The 19044-nt window shown below is 44.0% G+C and overlaps 2 protein-coding genes across 7 annotated transcripts in view; one reads left to right on the top strand and one right to left on the bottom strand.

Annotated features, from left to right (window-relative positions):
- The window catches only part of LOC100866315 (CDAN1-interacting nuclease 1), a 131049-nt gene that overhangs the window by 61940 nt on the left and 50065 nt on the right, over window positions 1-19044 (bottom strand). The window lies entirely within an intron of this gene.
- The window catches only part of LOC100865960 (neprilysin-1), a 66875-nt gene that overhangs the window by 20527 nt on the left and 27304 nt on the right, over window positions 1-19044 (top strand). For all 6 annotated transcript variants that reach the window (XM_086904759.1, XM_086904761.1, XM_086904760.1 and 3 more), the window contains 2 exons: window positions 1346-1453; window positions 13945-14159. In XM_086904759.1, the coding sequence (XP_086760885.1) occupies window positions 1346-1453; window positions 13945-14159 (323 nt within the window). The remainder of the gene's footprint in view (window positions 1-1345; window positions 1454-13944; window positions 14160-19044) is intronic.

Genomic DNA, 19044 nt, shown 5'->3' with positions numbered 1-19044 from the left:
TCATGTTAATCGATATACGTGCACACGGAAGTGTGTCATGCACGTTGTCCTATGACTCGACACAATGCTCCACATACGGGCTCCGATCGTTCGACGAACGACCTCGACGAGGGAAAAGGAGGAGGAAGTCGAACAACGTTTCGCATCATGCCATCTTTCCCCTTTTTTCCATCCCGTTGCTGATCGATCCTGAAATCGATTCGAATTAAAAACGATCCGGTTTGAAGTAAAAAAAGATGAGGTAAAAATTCGAACGCGTCATATCTCAAATCGAAATTTTCGAAATTTCTTGCGATTTAAAATAAAATGAAAGCGGAAGTTACTCGTTTAGTCGAATCGAAATAAACGGATTCAAATAATATTGGAATAAGGAGGAGGAGGAGGAGAAGGAGAAATTTTGAATCTTGATATTCTGCCATAAATTAGATTGCTCTCATACTTGAATTGAAAATATTGGACTCGAGAGTTGCAAGAATATGTTGTAAAACATCGTCAATTTTAGTAAGATAAAATTTAGAAGGCGTGGAATTTAATTCAAATTTATCTTACTCAAAAATGGCCGATGCCCCAATTATTCGCCGAGCTAACGAAATTTTGAACTAAAATTTCAATCTTCTGATTAAAAAACTTGAAATTACATTATCGCTTTCTCCAACTTCGATCATCCAAAGCTCGCCGATCTTTTCACCGTTGAAACGCGAATTTTCGCTCTCGGTACAAACACTCGGCCAAATACTCGAGTTTTTGCGATAGTCTGGCCATAGTAGTACCGCCAGTGGAGTACTTTGAAACACGGCTCTGTCTTGTCGGAGGAGGAATCCACGTTTCGATCTATTCGGGTGAATAAGTCACCCCTTCGATCGGCATCCAAACGAACCTTTGCCATTTTCGAATGGCGCAGAACGGCGATCCTATATTCGGCAAGTTTTAGCTTCGAGATTCCGGCTCATCTTTTTATAGAGCGACGAATCCGTGATTTATGCTCCCTCGTGCGACCGTGGTATATTTAAAGGGGACGAAAAATATTTCACCAAAGAGCGAGAGTTCGCATGCGCTTATTTCGTCTTCTTCCGTGCTGCGTTTTGTTCCCGAATAATCGTTGATCATTTTTATGGCTCGACAGCCATAAACCAACCCTTCGTATCATTCTCATCATCATGAATTATTTACTGTTCTACCACTTTTACGAATGTCTTGTAAAGAATATTTTAACGAAAAAATAAATATATTTCTCCTCTCGGATCTTTCAACGATCTTTTTTCGAATCTTATACTTGGACATTATCTTGAACAAGTAGGAAGGTATTTGTAAAGATTAATACATGTTTAAATTAATTTCTGTCCAGAGCTAATGGCGAACAAGAGCGGTCACATGGTGGGCGAGTTCGAGAAGTTGGGCCAGTTTTACAACGGATGCTTGAAATTCAGGGAGAAACCGGTGAATTTTACACCCGGTAAGTCAGATATTTAAACTCGATCCTTGCGGATCCAAGGCGGTATCGTGACGGACAAATGCGGTGTGTCGTTGCCGGAAATAACGTCGGCGCACGCTAAACGACGCCGTTTCCGCCGACGATGCGTCACGTTCGCGGCTTTCTCTCTCTCTCTCTTTCTCTCGAGTCTCGAGCTTAAACGATCGCGAAATCCTGTTGTTTACGATTCCTTCTTCGCGCTTTTTCGCGAAATTTTTCTCCTTCTCCAAGGAATTTTCGATCGAAATCACGATCGTAATTACGATATTCGTTCGCGACGGATTCGACGGATCGCAATTTCTTTTCAAGTTTGCGATTTAACAAGATATTATTGCAGACAGATTTATTTTATGCGATACGTATTTGTATTCGGATATTGTACCGCGCGAGGAGAAGGTAAGAGAAGGAAATTCTCGCGATATTCGAGACACAATTTCTCCCTCCACTCTTTCGCGATTGGATCGAAATTTAAGCACGAAAGAGCGAGCACAATGGAATCGGTCTGTTCGATTCCAACTCGTACGCAATAAATACGGGTTGATAAATTTTAAAAGAAACCGGCGACATCGATCGATGTCTCCAATTTCTCGTCTCTCGAACGAGAAGAAGGCGCAAACAACAATTTCTGACGAATTTCTCAGAATAAATGTACAAACGTCGATCTTGCGACGCGAGAGTAATTCTTAATTCATGTTATATCCCACGTCCAGAATTCATTTCACGTTGTATTTAGAGGAAGAGAAAGAAGAAGAAGAAGAGAAACAAGAATCGTCCGTCGACGAAATATTTATCCAGCCGAAAGGAAGGTAGGCCACGAACGAAATAAAAATATCACGGCGTTCGTAAATACGATGTATAACGGCGTTGCATCGGCGAGCGTGCTTCGGGACGTGCTCGATCCCCTCGATCGAAAATTGTTGGTTTTTATTGGCCACGCGAGTTTCGTGATTTCCGCGGGTGTATGAATAATCGATCGGGCGAGTGAAAGCGACTGAATCCTCCGCAGAGGAGGAGAGAAAAAGGGGGGCGAAACATCTGCGCAGCCGATTGAATATATGAATGAATCCCCGCGATGCGAAACGAACGCAACACGTGCAACATTGCGGACAAACGCTTCGTGCTTTTATATACGGTGTACTTGGGAAAAGTTGGCGCCGATTTATCGAACGTTCCGAAATTCCTTTCCATTCTTCGAAAAATGAATATAGATTGTTCCGATCTCGTCGTTGAAAATCGCACGTTTACACAAATGTAGATATTAAAAAAAAAAGTCCGTGAATTAGAATTGGTTAACGATTGTCGAAAATAAATACGAGAATGGATTTTATTCGATCTAAACGCAAAATTTTATTTATACGAGAAAAGGTAAGTAACATTTATTCGTTATAGCTACAATTATGTAATCGTACAACTTCGATCGTTTGGAATTATATATAACCACGATTCACTTCGAACTGCTACAATCGAGTTAAAAATTTATTCTTAATTTCAATATCGTATACTCTGGCAAAGATTCAAACGTTAGAAATAATCGTTGCTTCTCGATGATACGCACGTTGAAAGAAACAAAAAAAAAAAAAAAGAACGCATTTGTCGGAAAAGGTCGATGCAGGTTTTAACGTAAAGATCGAGAAGACGCGAAACGACACAATGGATGGAGCGGGATACGCGACTCCATCGCGCAAATAATAACGAAGAATTTGTTGGAACGGAGAGACGAAGAGAAGCGAGGGAGGATCGGCGTGAAAGGGAAGAGGGCATTTTCCGATCGCTAAATGCTTTCTCGCTTGCATTGTGCGCCCTGAACGACGAGGAGGAGACGTTATACGTCTCTCGTTGGGAAAAAAAAGAAGAGAAAAAGAAAAGGAAAGGAAAAAAGTACGAAGTGGAGAGAGAGAGAAGCGGTGACGGAAGACGGTGTTGTTGGTGGTGGTGGCGGTGTGTAGTAGATGGTGAAAGAAACGAATTACAGGATGGGATTGCGGTCGGCTCGAGCGATGAAAAGCCGTCGAAGGCTAAGAGTGAGGGGGGGGGAGAGGATTGCAGGGAAACTGGGAAAAACGAGCGGCATGGAGGAGAATTCGGGCGAAAAGTGAAAGAGAGCAACCTGTGCGAGATTATTCGATGCCGTTCGGCTTGTTGGAATTGTTTCGTTAAAATCTGTGACAATCGGAATCCTCGATATAATAATGGAGTTTGATGCAATCTTTTCCTTCTTTCCTTTCTACACCGCTAAATTCGTTAGGAATAGAAAATTTATATAGAAAATTCGTGAATACATTCGTACACAAAGATGAGATAGATTTTATACGCTAAATTTATACGTTATACAATTATATAACATTTTGGACTCGTCCCCTTTCAAAAATTTTTCTAGGAAAATTCCTCTCGACGGGTAAAAACTCGGAGAAACTGGAGCTCGTGTTCCAACACGACATACAACCACGTCCGCCCCAATCTCCGCAACGATCGAAACTCGATCACTGGGAACAAAACAATCCCTCGCGTCGAAAGATATTCGCGCTAACGATACGCGTCGAGTCGAGTAAAACTTTCGAAGATATTGGCCGCCAACGTCTTGGGAGTGGGCGATCCCTCGGATTCCCTATTATTTACGCTGAAATATTTTTCCAACAAATTCGGGAACCACTTCCTCTTCCTCCACCTTCCTCGGCGAATTAATTTCATCCGAAAGGAAAGGTTAATTGCGAACGACGACGAACAGGTCGTTTCGTCGAACCGAAAACTTATCTCGCGGCCGAATTTCCGTCCGGAAACACTGGGCTGAAAATTTTCGAGAAGGAGAGAGAGAGAGAGAGAGAGAGAGAGAGAGAGAGAGAGAGAGAGAGAGAGAAGGAGAAATATCCGTGATTCGAAAGAAGAAAGGATTGGTTGGCTGTCGCAACTCTCACGTCATAGGACCCAGCACGCTTTAACCCAGAAAGTCAATGTAGGCGGTCTAAGAATAGAAGCGAGGCAATGTCGGTTGTGGAGCCGATATACGGCCGACGGTGCGATTAATCAATCAGTATCGGCGCCAAATCGTCGGACGGTGGCATTAATCAGAGATGAATCGAAGCGGGAACCAGGTTTCGTCGAAATATCGTTTCGACCTCGTGCTCGAATACTCGATAACATTTATCTTCGCTCGCAAATTTCGTTCGAATTTTTCGGTGAAAAAAAACGCGGTTCGTTCGATGACGAGAACCTGTTGGTCTCGTGGAGAAACTTGTCGCTTGATTGGTGAAAATACAGGGACGGGATCGATCGAACCGTGGAATGTTTGATTAAACCGTGATTAAAGCGACCGCTGTTGCATTCCGCCCAAATTCATTCGGCTCGTTTACATCGCGCTTATAACGAAAATTTCCACGAAAATTTACGAATTCGAAATAAAATACGATACTTATTAGCCTCGAAGAAGAAGAAGAAAGGGATCGATCGATCAATGAATGGAATAATCGAAGAGTTCGAGAGAAAGAGGAGGAGAGAATCCTCTTACCGCTTCGCAACGATCACGTGGCTTCCCTCCCCCGAGAAATCCTTTGCCGGCCTATCGTTCAATTCGACGTTAGCTTCTTAAAGTTGGATCGATACCAAGTATATATACGATCGATCATCGATATATACTCTTCGCTTGACCACGCTTGTCCGAGAAGAATCGACGATTCTCTTCCTCTCTCTCTCTCTCTCTCTCTCTCTGTCCACCTTCGCTAGAAATGGATTCGAAGTAGCCGCGATTCGAAGAAAGTTTAAAAGAGAAATTTATAGCGGGATTGTCCTTGGCTCTGGCAATCTCGTTATCCGTTTGCATGTGCGCCACAAGTTCGATGAAAAACCCAACTTCTTCATCCCTATTCTTCATCCCTTCGCTCTCTATATCCCCCTCCCCCTCCCCTCCATGATTCTGACTTACGTTTCGAATATGTTCGAAAGAAACGACACGCTTCATAAATTGGAAAGTTCGTGGTTTTCGAATATTATTCCACGATATTCTGGAATGGCTGTTTAATGCCATTTCGAAAATACGATCGCGAGGCTAAGGGCAGCGAAAGCAGTCGAGCTGGAAGCTTCGTGAACAATGCAGAGAGGGCGAGAGGGAGATTGATGGATTGGAGATTTGAGACTTTAGACCGATTCAACCGTGCAAAAGCGAAACTAGCCGAGCGGAGATCCAATTGATCAATGCAAGGGACGAAACTGTGGCGATTGGCCACGCGTTAAGCCGAGGATAAAGAGAAGTCCTGTTCAGGAGACGTCCTCTCTTTCCCCTTTTACTCTTTGCCTATTTCTTCCTTTTTCGCATTCGTTCTTCTCCTCGACTCCCGTTGGTTAAAAAAGAATTTGTCGCGAGCGGTGCACGTGGAATGGAAACGCGGCTCAAGGCCGCGCTGCGATCGCGACACGATACGACACGGGCCTTGGAAGTTGGTCGAGCGGGGAAAAAGAGAAAGCGCGCTTTGTTGCGGGGAAAAACGGCCTCCTCCCTCGGCGCATCAAGTTCATTCGACGTTAATTGACTGTTAAGCCGCTCGTCGATGGATCTGTCTCCTCCTGAAAATCTTTCCGTGCGTTATCCATTCCGCTGGATCCCGTGGTTGTTAACCCACATACGTACAACCCGTTTCTGGGTTAATTGAATTAAAATTTTCACCAACTGGTCTATAAAAAGAAGAAAAAAGGAAGAAAGAAAAAAAGAAGAGATCCAGTATGGATGGATAGAGTTATAAAATTCGCGAAAAAAATTTGCGAGAGGGACGTCGAAAGTTTGCCGATGTTTTTTCGTCTCTGACCGCGTTGTCAACGCGGATTTAATTGAACGGTAGAATTTCATACCCGTGGTTTTAGCGTGGCGTTGGCCTGCTGCGGTTCGTTTTTAAAGCGAGAGACCTCGAGCGGGTCAACAACAACCCGGGTGGGAAAAAAATTCTTTCGACGCGTAATTGAAATTGGCGGGAGAAGAGAGAAAGAAACAGAAGGAGGAAAAAGAAGAAAAAGAAGGTTGGGGAAAAACACGACGTCGATCGATTAGCTCGTCTCGATGGCGCGCATACACACACACGCGTCGCTTTTTTTCTCCCCTCCCCTCCACCACAGAAGCCAGAGAGGCTAGTTTTTCGGGGGTTGATTCGCGGATTATGTTCCGCGAGCACTCTCGAAGCGTATGCCACGTTTGGGATGGACAGTTTGCTGGCGGTCAGCCCGTTGCCTTTTTTATCTCGCCGCGATTTGCATTCAGGCTGGAGAAGGGATAACATCGCGCTCCAATGCATGAAACAATTCTTTCTCTCTCTCTCTCTCTCCTAACCCGCGGCTATTTCCAAACTCTTCTTTCTCCATCGGATCAGATCCATCTCTCCTCCCCCGATAACAGTGATCCTGGCTGCGATTCGACCAGTTTTCGTGATTTATGGCGAGAGACGTTTCTTTTTTTTTCTTTCTTTCTTTCTTCATCTTGCCTCTTTGAAAAAGAATTTTTATTCGTCCGTGCGTTTATTTATGGGCGGATCGATCTCGACCCGGTCGAAGAAATATGAGGAGATCGTGACTCGCGAATTGATACGAATGTGAAGAGGGGGGAGGAGGATCTGTCGGGATATTTTTATCGATAGGAGAGATCAGAATGGATTAAAATATCGCCAGTTGCACGATAGAGGTGGATTGTTACATTATTATTCAAGTTTGCAGAATAGAAAGACGTCGCGATTTTTCCTCGCGATAGTTATCCCTCGTTAATATCACAACATTTTGATATTTTATGCCGTAAATAAGAAGGGCAAAGATCGAGTTTCCAATCGAGAGAGATGCACAATGTGTGGTATTTAAACGAGTATTAAAAGAGGCTGAACGGTTTTTTCTCGCTCTTTTGTATCGCTATATTACAATAAAATCCTTTCGATGGTTAAAACGCGTCTAACGTCATGAATATCGCTGGTGAATAATTTATATCTGAAAACCGTGAGAAAATCCATTGACCATGACGGGGGTAACTTTCCGCTCTTCCAATTAGCATTAAAGTTTCAATGATGCCAGTGGCATGACGAATCGAATTACACGACCGACATCGAACCACGAGGCTAGAGTCAAGTAAATTCAACCGTGATTACTTTCTTTTCAACCGCCTTCAAACGACTCGAAGTGCAATCAAAATAATGACGATTCGAACACGAGGCAAGCTCAGTGATACGAATCGATTACTTCTTTCTACGAATAATTTTCACAAGAAATTCGAGTGCATTTGAACTTGATAATGACGATTCAAACGCGACTCGAATTCATGATACGAATCAACGATTGCTTCCTTCAACCACGAATAAAAAATTCAATGTGAAATTCGGCTGTAATGGTTTCACGCGCGATCGAAACAACAACGAGCGAAACAACATCGATACGAAAAGTAAAATCGGACCAATTCGTGATCGAGCAATTCACCCCCTAGAAACGAGACTCGAACGACGCGATACCGAGATTCGACGATACCGGTCGCCGTAAATGGTCGCTGATCGACGCAAGGCTCGATAACGTAGCCGACAATCAACCGGATAATAATGTCAGCGGCGGATTAGCTCGACTGTGTGCGCGTAATTAATCGGGGAACAATTAGTGGATATTAGGGGTGGTCGCGTGTGTGGTCGCCGCGGCTCGTTTGCCAATCCCTCGGAATCGAGTCTCTCCGCGTGCCTCTTGCGGATTACACACACGTGAACATCCTCTCGAACAAGCTTGGACGACCGCCTTTTGTTCCGGTAGACAAAAATAGTTAGGCGGATCATCGATCACGCGACAAGAAGGAAACGGAGTTGGGAAAACGAGTTGGCTCGTCTTCTGTTTCGTATTCGACCGCAAATTGTTTTCCAAGAATCACGCTCGTTTTCGCGCACCATGTTCGGGGACGATGCGCAGAGGTGGCTCTTGAAATAAACCATTTAAGCGGTTTAAAAGCTTGACTGGTATCGCTCTTAATAATTCTAGAAAAACCTTGAAACTTTTGAGAACGGGTTGAGGTCCCATCGGTATCCACCAGCCTCGAAGGTATAATAAAACGGAACGGAATAATAAAGCAATAAACCATAGCCTTCTTTCTCCCCCTCGAAAATCTCGCTGTTGTTGCAAGACGCCGGTTTCTCAGATCGTTTCAAGATCATTTTCGCACAAACCTCGTCTTTCCTCCTCGTGTTTTTCGTTTTTTTTTTTTTTTTTTTAATCGGTGTTGGACCTCGGTTGCCAACCACGATTATGCGTAATTATGCGGGCGAGCGTTCATCGGGGTGCGTGATCGGGTCCTTGAGGCGGAGAGAAGGAGGTGGGTTCTTTTTGCGCAGCGGAGCTGATCGCGTGCGTACGATACGACACGAGCGGTGAAAAAGCGTACACGCAGAACAGGGGAATAACGTAGGTTCGCGTGCGTGTTGGCAGGCGCGGGTCACGATCCACTGTGACCCACTTTTTCCCCTGACTGACTCTGCTTCCGAGTCGAGTCGAATGTCGATCGTACTTTCGATCCCCGTCCAAGGTCGAGATATTCGTGTCCCTGTTCGTGTCCAACCTCTCATTATCCACGATTATCCACGTCGAAGATCGAGCAAGCGTCCCCGCGACAAGACAAGCTTTTCCACATTTTCTCATCATCGTTCCAGGGATAGACGATGCTTTCGTTATTGTGGCCCGTTGCGGCGGCGCTATCGCGAACGACTTTCGCCACCCTTCTGCAATTTGCTATAGAATTGCTCTTGCTTCGGGCGTTACAATGGCTGGTTGGTAACGCGATAACTTCTCCCTCCCCCCCTCCCCTCCTCTGCAAATTTCATTTCGAAGTCCTTCCCTTCGAGGAGGAAGGCTCGATATTCCCCTATCTTTTACTTGAAATCTGAACGAGAGAGGGAGAGAAAGATATTCGTTCTCGTTAGAATCGATCGATATTTTATTCCATTTTGGATTAATTGTAAACAATCAAGGATAAGAGATGGGGATTGATTTTCACGGTCAAGATTGCTGCTCATGCTTCTATCCACGTTAAATCCTGCTATTCTATTTATATATGACATCACAAAAGACTCATTTATGATTCGCCTTTGTATAAGGCGTACAGTTACCATAGCGAAACTTGCAAACTTTCAAAGTAGTTCACAGCGGCTGATATTGTCTCGAACAAGTCGATTTCTATATTTTAATCAACGGAGAAAAGGGAGAGAAAAACACGACGCGTAAATATATATTGCAAATATATATATGTTTTCTTTATGATGTTCTAATATCACGTATTATTTTAACTTTCTAAAACGAACAAGCTGTCGCGACAACGATTATCCCGCTCTACTTGCCGAGCCAGGACAATTTTACTCCACTTGTTCGACCATTATTATTAGCCCATTCTCCTCGCCTGCCTATATAACCAATTCGTTCCACTTGTCTCTCCACTGTGGCCGTGAATACTTTATTCCACTTGTCTATATCGCGACATTATCCCGTTTACTAGATCTACTCTACTCGTCCGACCGTAACTATACTTGATCTACTTAATCTTCCTCTATAACTGTTCATTCCACTCATCACGATCGACGTATCCTCGCCTCGAAGTCTGGCCATGAACCATAATCTACTTTATCATCGGATCTGTCTCGTCCTATAGAGCTACTACGCTCCATTCTACTCGCCAGACCGTGACCGTTTCGAGATGGACGATGGTTACGCGTCTCCTCGGTCCGAGGAGAGACAATCGAGCGTTTTCCCCTCCACGCGCGGAATATACGTGGAACGCACGAGGAATCGATTATCACGGGCCGGCACCTGTACCATGCCGACACGTTTCGTGCAACGATCCATTACCCAATTAACGGGGGAAGATTAATCGTGGAAGCGAGCGTCGGGATTATAAGCCGTTGGCAAATAAGAAAACGACGAAACGAAAGTCGCCAAGGGTGTCAAGGTTGGACAATTTGGCCTCGAGCTACTACGGTCGGATGATTTACTCGGCTCTACCCCGAGAGAAAACTGTTCCTCGTACTACGGAAAATACGAAATTCCATGCCCGATGCTTCGATCCGTAAAAAACTTGGAACCTCGAAATTTTTCCCCCTGCGCGAGTTTATTCTTTATTTATCAGGGGTATTTTAGAATTTATCGGATATAGAAATTATATAAGAGAAACAGTGTTGTTTCGTGATCGATATCTTAAAATAACTTTTTAACTCGGGAAACAGCGCGAATAGTGTTCGTAAAGAATCGGTTCGTGAGTTTTGCTCGCTCTGAGGGGAGGTGTAGAATTCTCGAGGAATACTCGACACGGCTGTGGCACGGTGGAGGGGGGGGGGGGAGGGAAGCAAGGTAGTACCAAAGTAGTTCTATATATAGATTGCATCGAGGCACGTTAGAGGGTTGGCAGTTGATGACGAGAAGCTTTTTTTAACCCTCCCCCCCCCTCCCCTCCGATGTTAATGCTCGACTCGGAAACCGTGTCAAGGACAATCTCGATCGTCGTAACTCGACACTTCCGTAACTTTCTTCATTGGAAACGTGGAGGTTCGTGGGATTTTCGTGGGAGGATTGAAGGAAGATTGGGGGAGAAGAGAACACGATAATTTTATCCATCGATGGAAACTCGAGGGTGAGGAGAGAGACAGGTGGACGACGTTTCACGGAGTCGAGTTCGTCAAAGTTCGTTCTCGACGCGGAGGAGTGCACTCTCCTGGCTGAAAGCCGGAAGTTCGCGTCTCCCCAGAACTGAATGGAAGGGTTTAAGCAGCGCGACAAACCTCCCCCGCCGTTCCTCTTCTTCCGTCTTTTTCTTTCTTTTTACTGAACGCGCAATTGATTTCACATTTGGATTGCCCTTTGAACCTCTCGATCTTGTTCGATCTTGCTCTCTCCACCCAACAGAGATGGATCCTTTTCCTTCCTTCTCTCCGATTCGATAATTTTGTAATAATAGCGACCTCGAGCATGGAATAGATATCGATTCACTAAATTCGGCTCCTCCGATACCGTGATTCTTAAACGATAGTAAAAACAACATCCATTCTATCTCTCTCTTTCTCTCCACCCACGCGAAATCTTCGAACGAGCACGAAGAAACGAACGCCATCGTCCACATCTCGTTCGTTTTATTGTGACACGATATACGCGTACACGAATGATATATATATATATCATGGGTGTTGGGAAAATGGTCGATTCTCGAGGATGGGGAGGGATGAATTAAGCCGGTCGGAGGCACGGTTAATTTCAAAGCCCGTAGCTGGCCGTATCCCGATTGAATTTCCATGCCGAGGAAATCGGGGAAGATTGTGGGTTGCGGAAATGGAACTTCCGGATTGTTCCCTCCATCGTGGCTCCCTCCTCCACCTATTCCGAACGCGTTCTCGATTCAACCGTCTCGCGCGTTATACGCGTTTCGTTAGGACGCCTCTAATTACGAAGCAGCCAGTGAAATCAACCGCCGACCCGTTGCTCGAGGAACGCGGGGAAAATTATCTCGTTAGCGGGATCTCGTTGGGGGAGGGGTGGAGGGTATACGCGCATCGAGGGAGAAATTGCGGATTTCTAAATTAGTTTTCCAACCGCGCGTTTTTCTGTTCGTCACGAAACGTCGTTGTTGTGGACGATAACGAAGTTTCAATTATCGAATGCGTTCCCGCGATTTTAATTTTCATCGAAGAGAAGGAGAAATCGGTTCGGAGGACTATCGGTTGTTCCACTTCTTTGTTCCTCGAGCGTTCGCAGTGTGCGAAGATTGCGTTGTTATATTATATTGTTGTAACGCGCGTGTATGTACAAGTTTCTAATTATTGAAAGAGAGATTTTCATCTTGGAGAATCTTGGAGTAGGGAGTAGCTGGCCGGATAATTGTTAACTTCTTTGTTTCCTCGACGGTCGAATTATCGAAGATTGTGTTTTTGTGTTATATTTTGTATTATTGAAAAGAGAATTGAAAAGAGACCGGGTTGGATAATTATTTATTAACATCTTTTGTAATTCTTTTGGGACAGTTACATGATCGAAGATAATGCATTTCAATTTCGACGATGATTTCGTTGTTGTTGTTGTTATATTATCTGATTGTAACGTATGAATTTGAAGGGCGAGACGAAGGGGAGACGGGAGGTGAGGTGAAACAAAGGAGGAGAAATTTCGGGCGTCGATCGAAAGCGATCGGTGTACGTCGCTGCTTGCGTCATGCAAACATACAGACGAGCACAAGGAGATCGAGGAGAGGAGAGGGTGGAGGACGAGGTGGTTGATGTCGATTTCGTAGGTGCAAGAGGAGGGGGGAGGAGGCGCGGGCGATTGTTCGCCGCGATTGAAATCACGCGAACCTTTACTTAACGGCGAACTTGCCAGAATTTCGAGAGCGTGGATATATTCCAAGATGCCATCTTTATCGAGCTCTAAGCTTTGCCCCTTCAGACCTTTCCTCTTAAAGGGGCGAGTTTCTAATGGAAATTCTTCACCGATCGTTTGTGTAACGCTTTCCCCGGATGAAATCGACATCGTTTACAACAAATATGAAAGGAAAGGGAAGGAAACAGGGACGATTGTTCGATTTGTTGATAATTTTTGGCGAGAGAAGAACAAGTGTTGAGGAAAATTGTGTCATTTAATCGTGAGTGATAATTGATGGAAAGGAGATTTGATTCGAATATGAAAAACATTATATCGAGCTTTAAAAGACAAGAGAAACAAGTTTTTATAAATAATGAATAATAAATATTGTATCAGATATGAAGTATGCGATCTCATAGGCGGATAACCTTGGCCAATGATATTACGAGTAGAGACGATATTATACTATCGCGAGAGTGACGGTAACGTGTCACTGTTAAATTCTTTCTCGCCAATCCGACTTTTCCAACTCGGCCGTCGATCGACCGAACCTCTTAAATTACCTAGTTTTCTCTTATTTCGTCCCGTTCGACTCGTGACGTGGATTCGGAAATATCGATCGATGACGATGATCGTCAAGCATAGCGAAATAGCGTGACAGGTTCTCGATAGCAACGAAGGTCGTTGCTTGATTCTCCCCGAACGAGAGGACGCGATCGTAAACCTCGATAAGATCGTTGTTGATCTCGCATACGGCCAACCGACGTGCTCGCCTTTTATTCACGTTGCCATCCACGATGGGCCGCGGTCGCGTCGATAAAGAAGAGAATGGACGCGAAGTTCGATGATGAAAAGTCGCTCGTTAAACAGGAAGATGAATGTATTCGAACCTTGTTCCACCTTGTTCCGGATATCGGAATCCTGCTCATTGTCCGTGCTCGTCGAATCGATTTTTATGATGAAAAACCTCTTCCACGTTTGCGAGTTTCGATTATTTTTCCACCCCATTCTTTTCTCCACCCCATCCTACGCCTCTTCTCGCGATGAATTCGCGTTCGACGCATTATTCTATCGTTCCACTTTCGCGAAACTTCGTTAAAAAAAGGAAAGAAAGAAAGAAAGAAATCGTTGTTCACGATCACGATTGTTTTCAGTTTACGAGCTTTTACGCGAACTCGGGGGCTATCTACCGCCGAAGAGCATTGCACCGGCCGACATAACACCCCTAGTTTCGAGGTTGTTGAGGGTGAACGGCGCACCCCTCTTCGACTTCTTCGTCGACGTGGATCTTTACGACCGGTCTAGATCGTCCGTCTTCTTGGATCTGCCTACGAAACGTCAAGAAGACGCTTTCTTCGCGGAGAATCCGGTGAGTGTATCCCCTCCACAACACAATCTCTTCACACACGCACAGAGTAGATCCTATATTTATTTATTTTAGTCTATAAATGTAATCTTAATTTTCCACTATAGAAAAATATTGCTCCTTATCCCTCCGTTTAAAGATTGAAAATTGACTTTTGATCGCTCGGTATGCTTTTCCACGTCGAATGCACGACCGTTTAACACGATTAAATCTCCTATCTCGAGACTCTCGGGGTCGAGGCAAAGAACATTACTCATTGCTGTTCATCGATATATATATATATATATATGTAAAAACGACGTATCGAAAATTACAACGAATCGATGGAGAAATGAGAATAGTAGAGTAAGAATTTTTGACGGAATGTTGTTCGATTTCTTTTTTTTTTTTTTTTTTTTGGAAAATCGATTATAAAGATCTTTCTTCCACAAAGCCGGTGCACTTGAGCACTTGAGCGAAGCGGCACTTAACACGACTCTACTCTACATTCTACCTCCTCAAGTGCACGTGCATAAAATCGTTCGATATTTTTTCGAAAACAAAAATTCGACACACGCTTTTTTCACACACTTCCGCACCATTTCGTCTTGTACCACCATCTTTTCCTTTCTTTTATTTTTTTTTAATATACTTTTTTATCTCTCTGTATAAGCAATTTTCAATATTCCATCTCGAATTTTCCGTGCAAGCGTGCACAACGAAATTTCTGAATCTCGGCGGCGTTCATCGATTTTCGAGGAAATTAACGGCCGCGTTTGCATCCGTTATCGAGATTCAGGATGAATACTTCTCGGCTACTAATAGATAGCACGATTAAACGGAGGAGCCTCGGTTAATTCCTCAAGCAAATGTGTGGCGAGTTTCGACACGCGGGCATAAATCGTGGCTGCGCGGTTTTCAGAGAATTTTCCTAAATCTGGTAAGCTCGAGCTCGATTCGCCGTTTCTATCATTTCGCTTGTCACATTCTTCGTCACATTCAATCGGTTAATATCAGGTTTAATCACGATTTAGCTCAAGCAAGCGTATATTTACGGATCCATCGAAGGATATTGTGTTTTAACGTTATATGAAAATCAAGAAGTTTCTTAGATGTCAGTCCTTCGATGATATACGTATATTTTAATATTTATTCGTCAGGTTTAGAATTAATTTTGTCTCAGTTTTTTCGTAGAATTGACCATCTTCTTCTTCCATCAACGATTTCAAAGATAAATATCGATCCCATAAAAGACAGAGAGATGATCATAATTCTCGTCGTTTGTTTAACCAAGTTTCCAAAAGATCCAAAAAAAAAAAAAAAAAAATATCGATCCCAGGATCATATTCCACCCATAAAAGGGAGAGATTAATCATAATTCTCGTCGTTTGCTTAATCTTAAGTTGAGAGAGGATCGATATCGAAGGAGATCGTAAAAAGTTGAGGCGTAAAGACGTTGGCCAGAAAAGTTTGCAACTTATCACGGCCAACAGCGATGGGAGTTGGATGGGTGTTGGTGGGTGTATCGAGCCTCGTTTCAAACAGGAGAACGTGTCGGGCATTAATTATTACGCCCGTTCTTTCAACTGTTTTTCCAACGGTCGATGATCGCGTCTTCCTCCTTTCTTTCTTCGTGGAACACGATTCCACTCCTTGAAAGAAGTATACCATTTAAACAGATGTACATACGATATAAATTTAAAATCATTTGATTCTTTCCTCCTCTTTCCCTTCCTCTCGAAAAAATATTTTCTCAACGATATCGATCGTTTCCAGAATGTAGAATATAGATTTGAGATCGAACGACAAAGTATCGAGAAAGAGTCTCGAAGAGATTCGAGGAGGGAGATGGCGGCTCGACGAGGAAATTTTCGATCTGACCGGAATCGGATTATCCGTCGAATTTTGGATGCTAATTACAAGGAGGGGAGACGAAATTGCATCGGGGAAACTTATTGGGCCGGAAGAGAGCGAGGCCGCTTTTTAGGTTAAACAGTCCTCCAAGCTGAGATCAGGGAGAGACGTTGTGATTAAGTTTCTCGTTCAAGTTTCGCGATACTTTCCAACTTGCGCATTGTTCCAGGCTACTTGGAAGCAAGACAAGGCCGTAATTTCATCATCGGTTAAATCGTCGACCGGTGAAGATCTTCGAGAATCTCTTTCCCTCTGGAAACACCTCTGTGGACCGCACAGAAGTCGATTGTAAGCACGTATAAGTGGAAACGAGACCTCTTCGAGCGTGTCTCTCGATGCTCCTTCGCCTCGAGTGCTTTAACTTTCCTCCAAACGAGATCTCCATCTTCGTCTACTCTTTCTTTTAACCCTTTCGCTACTACGCTCTGCACAACATGCCGCGATATGACGATTATTGCACATCTTGAAGCAATAATCTTTCTCTGCAAATGTATCACGAATCAATCTTCTTTCTCTTCGATAAATACCAAAGCAACTTTTCAACCAACTCGAATTGTGAAAAATCCTTCCTCCCCCAAAACAGAGAAAGAGCCGTATGGGATTCCCCAATGTATACCCTCGAATACGTTCAAAGAGATGAACTCGTTTCCAAGAGTTCCAGGCGCGGAGGGGATTAATTACGGGGGCGATAAATGAAGGGAGCGGCGGTGACGCGTTAACCGCGGAGAATAAAGTTTCCTTTTTTCTTCTTGATGAAAGAGGCCTCGACGATGTATTGGAAAGGGGCGGAGGGATGTACACGGCTCCCATCTCGACGCCGTCCACCTCTTTTGTCCCTCCTTGCGATTGTGATAAGAGTTTAAGAGCCGAGAGGATTTTAATACTTAAGCTCGACAAAAGGGTTCACGTCGTGACGACACTTTAACTCGCCCGTTAGTGGACCGGTTGAAAAGAATGGCCGACTGCCGCATCGGGGGGAGAGAGTATTATTCCCTTCTTTCTTTTTCGCGCTCTCGTCGACACGAGCTTGGCTGCAGTTCCATCGGTGTTTCACCTAACGACACCGTAATTCACGAGTCTTTGGCAGGGGAGACCGAGTTGCGAGTGTCGTATAAATTCTTTTCTTCTTGCATCGAGTTAACGATACATTAACCCTTTGCGTTTCGATAGGTGAGGCGACAACGGCGAGATCTAAAAGCAGCCTTGTGTATCTTTATAACTTTGAAATGTAGAATATTCTTCAATTTTTCGCGAGGCCTCAACAGTTCGCGTTGCCCGTATAATTGAAATTATTATTCAAAATTTTTGCAATGTTTTTTTATTTTGTTTTTATGACAAAGCAAGATTTTCAATCTTCCGCAGAGGCGCCTGTATGCAAATAGTCCTGGAAGTCCAGTTGGTTGCTCGTAGTAAAAAATCACTCGATGGTTGTTGGTAGATTATGTTAAAAATTGCTCAGAGTGAAAAGGGTCGATATATTATCCTGGAACGGCTCTTGAATCGAGAATAAAGACGATTTCAAAATGTTGCGAACGTTCGAGAGGGACACGATTTTCGAGAGGGTTCGACGAGGGATCGACCGTTCAAATGGATCGTGAAGTTCGTTTATCTTATTAGCCGGAGTATCGGCGAAAATCATCCGAGTGTCACGAGGTTGGAGAGCACGTGTTCGATAATGTTCGAGCCACGAATTGAATATTAGGAAGGAGTAGCAGCGCTGCTGGTGAATTTCAATCAAACTGGTAGGGCGCTCGTGACGAGCTCGTTGCGGATGAATAATGGCCGTTCCTTGATCCACGTGCTAAATGTAGCGTGAACGTATCGTTGCACGGATCGATATACGGATTCTTAAGTGGGAGATAAGTTGATCGAGATAAATTGACGAGATTGTCCACGAGATTGTCCAACCGAATCAACCTTGCGAGACCATCTTCCTTCGAAGGAGGAAGGGATAAAAAGGAAGATTTCCGAGTTGTTACCCGTAATAATAAAAATTCCGTATCTACCGTTACAGATTTATGGAATTTATCAGAGGCCATTTCTTTCCAATCCTCCACACTTAAAATATTCGTGGAAAATTCGTCCGAATTTCTTCTCTCTTTTGCCCAATTTCCAGCACGCGCGTTTCTTTACACATAATTTTCTCAATGTCCCCGGAAGGCGTGCGGAACAAGAGATACGAGGAGAGGGGCGATAAACTTTGGCCGCAAAAATAACATAAATCGTGGAAAAATCGTGGGGGAGGGGACTGGAGGAGAGAAGGCTGGAAACGAAGAGGAGGTCGGCCGCGGTGTTTGTGCGGATGGCAGATCGGACTGGACCCCAGAGGGTGGGGTGGGGTGGACACGCTGGAGCCAGGAATTTTAACAGGCGAGGTGTAGGCGAAATAGTCGGGGGTTGGTTGGCCGGCCGCCAGAGTTCTCGGCTCACATCGGACAACTATTTTCCTAATTTTTCCATTTCTTTTGACCTTCCATCCGCTTTCCCTGTTTTTCTTTTTCTTTTTTTTTTTTAAATCATCGTCCAATTTTTTGAATCGAGCGAGATAAAAATTTTTAAAGCCCGCGTTTGCTCGTTTCGTATGTTTCTCTCGTGTATATATATACATATACACGTATAATGTACAAAGCATGTATAGCGTATAGTTTGATCATTCGTTTTATCTACGAGCGTCTCGACTCTGTATTCGCTAGCCGATTCGTAGCACGTTGTTTACATTAAAACTGTGCCTGCGATCCAAGAGACGCGCTTCGATCCAATCTTACGCTGCGGTGAGGCCAGGCCTGTTTGCAAAACAGCAAAAATATCGAATACTAGAACGAACAATTAGCGAAAACCCAGTACAGTAGATGTATACACACCTTCCCTAGAGAACACTGTTCATCGTTTGCAGACGAATTTGCATGAATTTAATCTGTTCGCAGTTAATAGATGATCGAGTTTCGAAAATTATTTGAAAATAACACCGGGGAACCTCGATTGGGAAAGAATTTAC

Source organism: Apis florea, unplaced genomic scaffold (assembly GCF_048593485.1).
Source record: "Apis florea isolate Af1SG1 unplaced genomic scaffold, ASM4859348v1 contig_2350_pilon, whole genome shotgun sequence".
Lineage (NCBI taxonomy): Eukaryota > Metazoa > Arthropoda > Insecta > Hymenoptera > Apidae > Apis > Apis florea.
This window is presented reverse-complemented; position numbering and strand designations above follow the sequence as displayed.